General features: G+C 46.5%; 1 protein-coding gene across 1 annotated transcript in view; it reads left to right on the top strand.

Moving 5' to 3' along the window:
* Positions 1 to 7,370, top strand: part of LOC148594385 (ATPase family AAA domain-containing protein 2-like) — a 102,474-nt gene extending 95,104 nt beyond the window's left edge. Inside the window, exon 9 of the mRNA XM_088526644.1 lies at positions 7,347 to 7,370. Within this exon, the coding sequence (XP_088382770.1) occupies positions 7,347 to 7,370 (24 nt within the window). The remainder of the gene's footprint in view (positions 1 to 7,346) is intronic.
* The last annotated feature ends 2,082 nt before the right edge of the window (positions 7,371 to 9,452 follow it).

The following is a 9,452-nucleotide window of genomic DNA, read 5'->3' on the forward strand; positions in this document are numbered from 1 at the left end:
GCTTCAAATCTAGTTTAAAGTCTTGAATAAATTTAAAAATCTAACAGCAAATGGACCGCATGAACTTGCAACCTTTTCTTTAGACCTACATGTGTAGTGAGATTTGTCAGTACTTTCAGTTCTTTGATTGTTTTACTTGACATACATACGAGGAAGATAAGAAGAGCAAATTTTAAAGGAGGAGCTTCTTTGCTTATATTTTGGGTTGTTTTTTTCTAATATGTCATTGCAGTTCCGTCCAAAAGAAAGTGCAAAAGGAAGAATTGCACTTCCAGTGGTGAAACAAAGAGGAGAAAGATTTTGCAGTGGAGTAAAGTGAATAGAAGTGGAGAAGACCAAGAGGAAGTAGAGAGGGAGGGAGAAGAGTTCCTGGAAAACGGTGCTTCTAGCATGCACCAGACTGAAGGTGAGTTCATAGGAGGTTCTCGTGTGGAAGAAAGCCACAATAGTCTTCCACGGCGACAGACAAATGTCTATGAAAATAAACATGAGACAGAAAACAAGAGATTTTTCCTCTGTGACTAAATCTGGCTCTGAAAAGAAAAGAGCCCAGTTTTCTCCCAATTCAGGGCTCAGAAATTGAAATGACACTTTGGATTCCCAAAATACAGCAAGTTTGCAAGAGGGTGATTCAAAAGGTAAGCGAAAGGTCCAGCAGACCAGGTAGCTCCATTTTGTTGTTGAGGGGTTTACATTAGCCTCCTTTAATTTCATTCTATTATTTCTTTACAAATCACTGCACTGTGTTGCTTCCATTAAGATTCTGTCCCTCTGATTATGCCACCAAAGTCATTTTTCTTAAGCTGCTGCTCTTCTGATTCTGAAATCAGTTTTGTAATTCTATCTCCTCGCAAACCAACAATCATTTGCTTTCTTTTATGGCACGTGCATCTTTCTGATAACGAGCAGCTTGGGATAAAGAGCTGTAACTCGGCCTGTGTAGATTTAGTCACGATGTGGCAGAGATGACTCGCATCCTAATGCTTGCTTCAAATGGGAGATGGGTTTTCTTAACATTCAACTTCCTTAAGTAGGCACTGCTGTAATGGCAACGTTTTGACTATTGCTTTTTTCTCCTCTCAACCCTGGGCTTTTCACTCCCACTGCTTTTTGATCTTGGTTCCTATTTGCTATGGAGGAGAAAGTAGAAGGCAAGTATTTCTCAGTGAACAAATAACAGGGAACCGTAGAGAAAGATTGGATGCCACTTGTGGGATAGCTCATGGATAGCCATGTTCTAGAAAAAGAGAAATCATGACTTAAGAAAGTGTTTTCATCCCAGAGACTTACATGCGTCAAGAGAGTCTGGTCGGATGTCATGAGAGTCCGGTGGGAATTCCTGAGGAGCCGGATCCCCCCGTTGTGGTGGATTACAGCAAGCTTGCGGTATGTCTGTTTTCAGTTTTCTTTAGAACAAGGTAGGGAACTTTCTTCCCGCACTGCTGTGAGGGAAGCGGAGCTTGATGGGCAGTTGTGGGCAGTATTTCCACTTGCCTGGTTGCTGTGTGTGGGTCCACTCCGACAGCCTCACTCCACGCACAGCTCCTGGACAGTGTTGGCAGTCAGTTGTGCTGTGATGGGACTGTTTAGCGCCTGAAGCCTTCAAGAGCTTTTGCAGAAGGTCTCGTGCTATTTTCAACTCGTGTTGTCTCCATTTTGTTTTCAGCATCTGCTGGATTCTGTCACTAAGAGGACAAGGACCTTCGACATCTTTTACCTAGAAAAAATATACGCTCTCCTCAGCCAGTGCATTTACAAGCACCGAAACAATTATGACAAAACTAAACTCAATATGGTAAATTTTATATATGTTTTCTAATGGTTATACATAGTATTCTGTCATGGTTACACAGTCTGCATGCCCTCTGGATATCATGCTTATTTCATATTCATTGCTTTAGTGCTTAGCTGTCGTGTTATAAGACTTACCCATTTCCATTTGGAAGACATTTACCCATATTGCAAAGCCATTGTTATATTTGGCATAACTCTTTTCAGTTTCAGCAGGAAAAAGAGATTCGACTTGAAGACAACGGTTCCACCCACCCAGCTCCTTCAAAGCAATTAACCTTGGAGACTGTGGATAGCTGGTCTTGCTATCCACAAGTGTATCCAGGGTGTAGGGGGACCATGAAAGGAGGGTGCTCTTCTCAGTCTGTTACTTCCTCTTTCTCCCCCTCCTACAAGCAGGCAAACATTTGCAGATGTCTTCAGGAGGCATCCACCACCCAAGCCGGGCAATCCCAGTGTTCATTTGGTTTAGATATGCTGGAAATGGAGTGTTCAGGTCCAAAGAAGCCATGAGCCCACTCGTCCCTGAGGCGCTTGTGTGTGAGGATAGATAAAATTCTTGGTCCCTCTGCAGTTTACCTTGAAAAGAAGGAGCCTCTTTGCTTAGGCACTGGTATCTCCATCTCTTCCCTCACATCTGATTGAGAGGTAGAACGGACGCTCTGTTCTCACTGTGCACAAATGGGGATATTTTGGATTCAGGGAGGTCACACCTGCCAGACGTTCCCTTCTCACCTGGTATAATGCCACGTACTAGCTTGAGAAGGGAAAATATTTATGTTATCCCAGCACTTGTGGGCTTCTGGAACTTAACATTGGAATGCTCAAATTAAATGTGCCTGGATTTCTTTGTTTCCTCCATTTTTCTTTAAAAAAAAAAGCATTGTGATGCTTTTAGCACATGATATAGCTAAATATCACCAACACGGGAATGTATTTACAGATGCTTTAACTTTGTGTAAGAAAGAATCTATCAGGTTCTTAAACTATTATTTGTGCTTATTGATAATTTGTCTTTTCTTTATTATCAGGAAATGAAGAAAATCATTAGGAACTTCTACTGTGCTTCATAATGTGATCTTCAGAACACTTCACTTCTACTTTATTTAAAATAAAATTTTAATTGCATTCTCTTGTTAGCTGTGTATGGTTCAGTAAAGAGTACTTGTAAATATATTTATTACATACATACAGACATGGGTGTATAAGGCATATACATATATAAAATATATATAAAACAAATAAGATATATTTAATAGTTGTACTATAATTATATATATTACATATTTTATATGTATTTTATATATTTATATCTATTAAAATAAGTTTTAAGATATGTCTTTTACACCTCCATATTTATAAAGCAAATATACATTTCAAACAATAAAAAAATATTGTTTTAATAAAAACCTATTTTAAGTAAAACAGCATTCGAGTTTGTCTGTTTTAATTGTAGAATAATTTCAGCATTAGAAATCTTCCTTGTTCCTGGTATATTAAGTAGATCATGGGAAAGTTTACCTCCTTTTTGGTTTCTCAGTTATATAACTGAGGCAAACAAGAAAAATGCATAGTGAAGAAAACAGGAAGCTCCCATCTTGTCTTGGCTTGATCTCCAACTTAGCTGGCTGCTGCCTTCGATTGACAAGATGGGTCTGTATGGATCTTTGAGAATAGGATGGCTTTCCATTTTTTAAAAAATACAAAAGACAAACTGTGCAGTAGGGGTGAAGCTGAGAAATTACGAGATTGATGCCTGAAAGTAGCTTCTGAGAAGCCCGAGAGAGTACACACTGAAAACGTCCAGTTTTGCTTCCCTCCTCGTTTGCTTTTTCTGTGCCCTCGTGTTTCTCCTCTAGCTGGGCTCTGCAGGCTCCATTGCTGGGATGCTAAATGGCCCACCAGAGCAAGCAAGCGTTGGCTCTGCTTCCTACGCTAATCTTAGGTCAGGACTGCCCATGTATAAAAGGGCAGAGTCCTGCATTATAGCAAATCTAGGCCTAAGGCCACCCAACCCTGCTTTTTATGCTGTGTTGTACTGCACAAAGCTTCCTTTTTCAGGTGAAACTTCTAATTGTAAACAGAGTGGCTGCGTTAAGAAAGAGGTATTTCTTGCATTCTAGCTACTCTATGAACAGTTCTTCTAGCGGTATTTATTTTTTCATAGAGGGTTTTTTTGTTGTTGTTGTTCCCCAGTTGTTCCCCTGAAAACACGGAGTTTATAACCCTCTACTCAAAGAGAAAAAGCAAGAGCCCATCCCCACCAAGAAGCAGCAGGGTCAGCTCCATAACCACAGGCGGGCACCAAGAATCCCAGAACCACAAGCGGGCACTGCTCAGACCCCCTGCTCTGCCCACCCTGCTCACACACCAGCTCTGAAACCAGCCTCTCCCAGCGGGAAGCGGAGCGTTAACTCCAGCCTGCCGGCACCGCTGCAGGCCACACTGGGCACTAAGCGCTGAGCTGAGCTCGCCCACGCACACAGAATTCCCCGAGGCCGGACGCCTCGGCTAGGCAGCCAAATTAAGCCCCCCCCCCCCACCAAAAACACTAACAGGAACTCTTCCCAAAGCACGCACCCCTTTTACGCCTTACCTTAACAGGAAGAGAGAGACGACTTTTGCCCCAAAATTCTCCAATATTCACACATCCAATTCTTTGACCCACTCTAAGGGGAGCCCCTGCCTCCCATGACCACTGCAGACCTGGAAGAACCTCTTCCCCGCAGGCTGGGGCCTGACCCCCACCGAGCCGTGCCCGGCTCTCACCTGCTCTCTCCTGCTCTTTGCTTGACCGGCCCTGCTGAGCTGGCGGCGCTCCACCCGCACGACTTCCTTTGGCATCAGCAGAAACAGCTCAAACTGGGCCATGCGAAAATGAAAACGCCGCTAGCGAAGGCCCCAGCTGTGTCCTGGCACTGAGCAGGCCACAACGGCGCATTCCTCCCGTTTCCAAAGCCGTCTTCCCTCATCCCTTCTGTAGGAAATCTCCCCCATGGAGCCTCCCAGCAGAATTTACTGGTGGCTATAGGAGCTCTGTAAAGGAAGAACAAAATGACTCAAAGCACGAAGATTACTAACACCCTCAACATTGCTAATTAAACGGTGCAGCTTGTGCCAGCTTTCCAAGAGGAAGCATTGGTATATTTTCTGCTTTTTCTTTCATAGTATCTGGACCTACTAAAGGAAACACTTAAAGAACACTGAAGGCCAGCCAAACTTCAAAGGTCTTCGTTACCTTTTTCTTCATTAGAATTTCTGACACATGGGATTAAGTAATTCAAAGGACAAGGACAGGGAACTGTTTCCACCAACTCCAGAGGTTGGAAATACCATCTACTGCCTCACCAGAGCAATGCTGCTCCCCAGCCCTCATTTCAGGAGATCACACATTTGGGGTCTCCTCCTTAATTTCACTGCTTTGACACTCATTCCAACAATTCCACTCATTTCAGCAAGAACATAATGCTACCTTACAACTACAAGAAAGAACCACGAGAAAGCTTTTATTTTTATCTGGCTCAGGAGAAGAACAGCAGTAGTTATTGGCTTCTCTTTGACAACAGAGTTGCCAAAGGGAAAGAAACAAAATCCCCAAATTCAGATATTTGCCTAGTACATAGCAACAACTTTTAGGAAGAGTTATATATTTCTCCAAAATTATTTTGTTACGTTCACTTAAGTGGAGCGTACTTTAGATGTTGAGAATACAAAACAAAGCCAAAGAAAACACCATCTCCAAAAGAATACCTTTCCTTCAAAATATTATTTATAGAGCCTATATTATTTATATTGCCTTTACATACCCAAATATCAGGAGCTTTTTCTTAAACCTAATTCTCATTAAAAAAAAAAAAAAACTGCACCAAAATTCTTCCCTCAAATAACTTCCCCCCACCAAAATAATTATCTCTCAACAACCCGCAAGAAAGTTTCCCCCAAACAATTTTCCCATTCCTCCTTTAAAAATTCCCTGAAAAATATTCCTTCCAAAAAATGTTCCCCCCCCAAATGTCTCCCTGTGATTTGGTTTCCCTCCAAATATTTTATCCTCTGAAAAAGTTACCCACCCACTCCTATTTTCTTTCTCTGTCAAAATCATTTCCCTTCCAAAATCAATTTCCCCTCTAAAAGTCTTACAACACTAAAGTGCTTACTGCTTTTCCCAGTTAGTACTGGGCAAACAGCCCTTTTGGCTCCGGAGCTGCTGCTCGGATCTGTGTAAGCCCCATTCTCTGCTAGAGCAAACTCACTTTTGCAGCCACTGCCCTACGGCCGAGCACACTCCTCAGCACTAGCGCTGCCGACAGCTCGGCCCTTAGATGCTCGTGCGCTCCATGGGTGCCCGCGCAGCAGGGTTATCACGGAAAGGCTGCGTCCTGCACGTATGGAGGGAGCCGAGAGGCGGCTCGGAAGAAAAGAGCGACAATCACCCACGTGGCCCCGAACGCCAAACCCCAGCTCGCTCCGGAGGCTGAGGCCATCACTCCCCGACTGCCTCCAAGCTAAAGGGCGTCCCAGGACCAGGCTGGATACCGCGCTGCGTTTCCTCAGGCAGCCCTTTCTGGCACCGCTCCCCACAGAGCTCTAGGCTTTCTCCTGCTCTTAACACTAAGCCTGCCCGTCACGCTGCGTCAGACCTCAGCTCGCTCCGCAGGCCGAGCACACGCCAGAGTCGCCCCCCTGCATGGCACAGGGCTGCGCTCCCCCGAGCCCACCCCAGGCACCGCAGGCGCTAACCCAGCCGCGTCACGCACATTCCTGTTCCTCGGCCTCTCGGCCCCGGGAACCAGGAGTCGTGGCCAGGCCGTGGCCCGGCCCTCCCAGCCCTGCTCGCTCACGGGGGGCCGCCCTGCCCGCAGCCCCCACAGCGCAGCCAGGAGCTGCGGCCCGCGCGGCGCTACGCCTCACCATCGGGGCGCAGCAGCCCCCACGTCCCTGCCGTATGGGCATGCGGGCGCGCGGAACACAGGGCAATGGCAACAGGAGAAACGCCTCCATCCGCTTCACACATGACATCCGACTCAGACGCGCTTCCACCCCCTTCATTTGGCATGGGAATGGGAAATGAAAATGTCGATGAAAGTCACTTTTCCAGGGAATATATTCCTGCGGCCACATCCTCCACCAGCGCTGCCCCTGCTCTCACTGCTCCCCGGCCTCCCTCCGCCTCCTCCCGTCCCGGGGCCCGAGCGCAGCCCTCCAGGGACACCTGCACACCTGCCGGCCGCTGCGCATGCGCCCTGCGCCACACAGGGCCGCCCGAGGCGCTGCACACACGCACACCCCCGCTCCTGCAGCCCCTCCGCCCCGGCACGCGAGGGCAGCAGCGAGCCCGGCGGCGCGCAGGGCGCATGCACGCACCCCCCATGGCTGTCTCGCTCCTTGAGCGCGGGGGGCAGCAGGGAGCCTGCGCAACGCAGGGCGCATGCGCGCCGCCTCCTCCCGGCCGCTCTGCAGTACCGACCCGCGCGGGGCCCCACGCGCTCTCCAGCCCCGCAGGTGCTGCTGCCTGCGGTTGTGCTTTGGTCTCTGCTTTTGTTTCTTGAAAACAGTGGCTGCAGTCTAACAGCCAGTAGCGTCTCAATAATGAGATCCTGTGCTTTCATGTTGCTATGGCTGTTTCCCCCAGTCCTACCTGGGCTGATGCAGGCAGCATCTTCAAGGGCGGCTCCAAGAACAAGGCTGCCTCCCACTCTGAACCTGCTGTTTTTGCAGGAGCTTCCCATGCCGTGCGCCACCCTCGAGGAGCTGTCAGAGCGGCCGCGCTGCTGCCCCCTCCGCTCACAGTTCTGCTTTCTAGATGCGCCAGAGCAGCAGCGCTGATTTGTGGGCACGCGAGGGCAGCGCTGAGGACTGAGTTATGCCAATTTGTCTACATACTTTCATCTAGTGCTCCTCCTTTTTGCAAAAGCCTCTCATTTGACAATCAAGTTCCCTGCCAGTAGGGTCTCCCTGGTTGTATATTCCTATTCTCAGCAGTGTATCCCTCTCTCTTAGTGGGTGAGATAGAGAATCCTGCAGGTTCTCCTTTTCTTTTCCTGGAATGAACCCTGCCTACTCTACCAGCAGAACTCCCTCTACCATCTTGCAGTTGCTTTCTTCCTCCTGTTCTTGTTCTTCTTGCTTGAACCTGCTGTGGGTGAAATGGAAAGTAGCAGAGGATGTGCGTACTAAAAACTTGTGGTTCTTTTTCATATGAACTACTGAAGGCCCCTATCTACAGGGCAGTTAATAACATCAAGCATTTCATTTTTTTTAAAAAAAAAACCCTATATGAAAGAAAAATAAATACTGCTAGAAGAACTGTTCATAGAGTAGCTAGAATGTAAGAAATACCTCTTTCTTAATGCAGCAACTCTGTTCACAATTAGAAGTTTCACCTGAAAAAGGAAGCTTTGTGCAGTACAACGCTGACCCCAGCATTAAAAGCAGGATTGGGTAGATTTGCTATAATGCAGGACTCTTTCCATTTACACACAGGCAGTCTTGACCTAAGATCAGCTTAGGAAGTGGCTAGATAAAGAGATATTAGAGATATAAATAATAGATAGAGATAAAGATAATAGATAAAGATAGAGATAAAGAGATGCTAGAGATAAAGATGGCATGACGACTAAAACTTACATGCAAAGATTGCACAGTTGAACATTGAGCATTGCTAGGTGTTATGTCCCATGCCATGTGCAATAGCAGCATGATATATGTTCTTTATTGTGCTTTTATATAATTCCGTTTTCAAAAAATGGCTGTCCCGTCACGAGTCCGAGATTGCAGCAGTTGCCCCGCGTCTGTCAGCAGGGAGGGGAGTTTGGGAGGGCCCAGGCCCACCACCCACGGCCTTTAACGAACTGGCCCAGAATTAAAGATTTAGAGTGGGAAAAGCCATACAGATCCAAAAAACATTTCTGTATATACCTGTTGAGAGCTGAGAGGACCTCTTCCGTCAATACGCACTCACAGGGTGAGTTTTAGGATTTAGTTTAGGGTTTAGTTTTAGCTCTTGCCCCGCGCTCTTCCTGCTGTGATGTGCTTCTCCTCGCTGTTTTTAACAGGGTTATGCGGTTTTGAGGTCAGACACCCAACTCTGGGAACAGCAGCAGAGGTAGGAAGAAACAAAGAGTGACTTTTAGGAAGGATCACCCCCATAGCATCACATGAGGGAAGACCACCCCTATTTGCCCATTTATACACATACACTTCTAAAACACCATAGCAACAGTTTCCTGCTGAGAGCAGCAGTACAAAAAAAGTTGAACCAAAAGTTTGAAGTGCAAAAGCTTTACCAGAAGATTGTTTCTGGGTCTGCCTTTCCCACCCTGTCCCTTCTTTTTCAGTGTAAGAAGGTTCCCTGTTACCACAGAATGAACCAACAGCGACTCCCTGGTGAAAGGTGCATTTAAGATGTCAGGATTTCAACACCATCTTCAAGGGCTAAGAAACAGATTTTTGCTTCTATAATTTTTTCCCTCTCCTCTCCCTGGAGATGCAAGGAAACCTTCCTGGTGCCCAGTGGTGCAAGCACGTGCAGGCCCGTGGCTTTCACACAAAGCACTAATAGACAAGAATTGCCTTCACTTAACTTACAGGCATCCACTTTAGAAATCTGGACATTTTATTTTCCACGCTTAAGTGAAGCCTGGACAAAGCCTGCATCTGTA

The sequence above is a fragment of the Tinamus guttatus genome, unplaced genomic scaffold (assembly GCF_059628265.1).
Source record: "Tinamus guttatus ecotype Peru unplaced genomic scaffold, ASM5962826v1 Tinamus_guttatus_pri_ptg000248l, whole genome shotgun sequence".
Lineage (NCBI taxonomy): Eukaryota > Metazoa > Chordata > Aves > Tinamiformes > Tinamidae > Tinamus > Tinamus guttatus.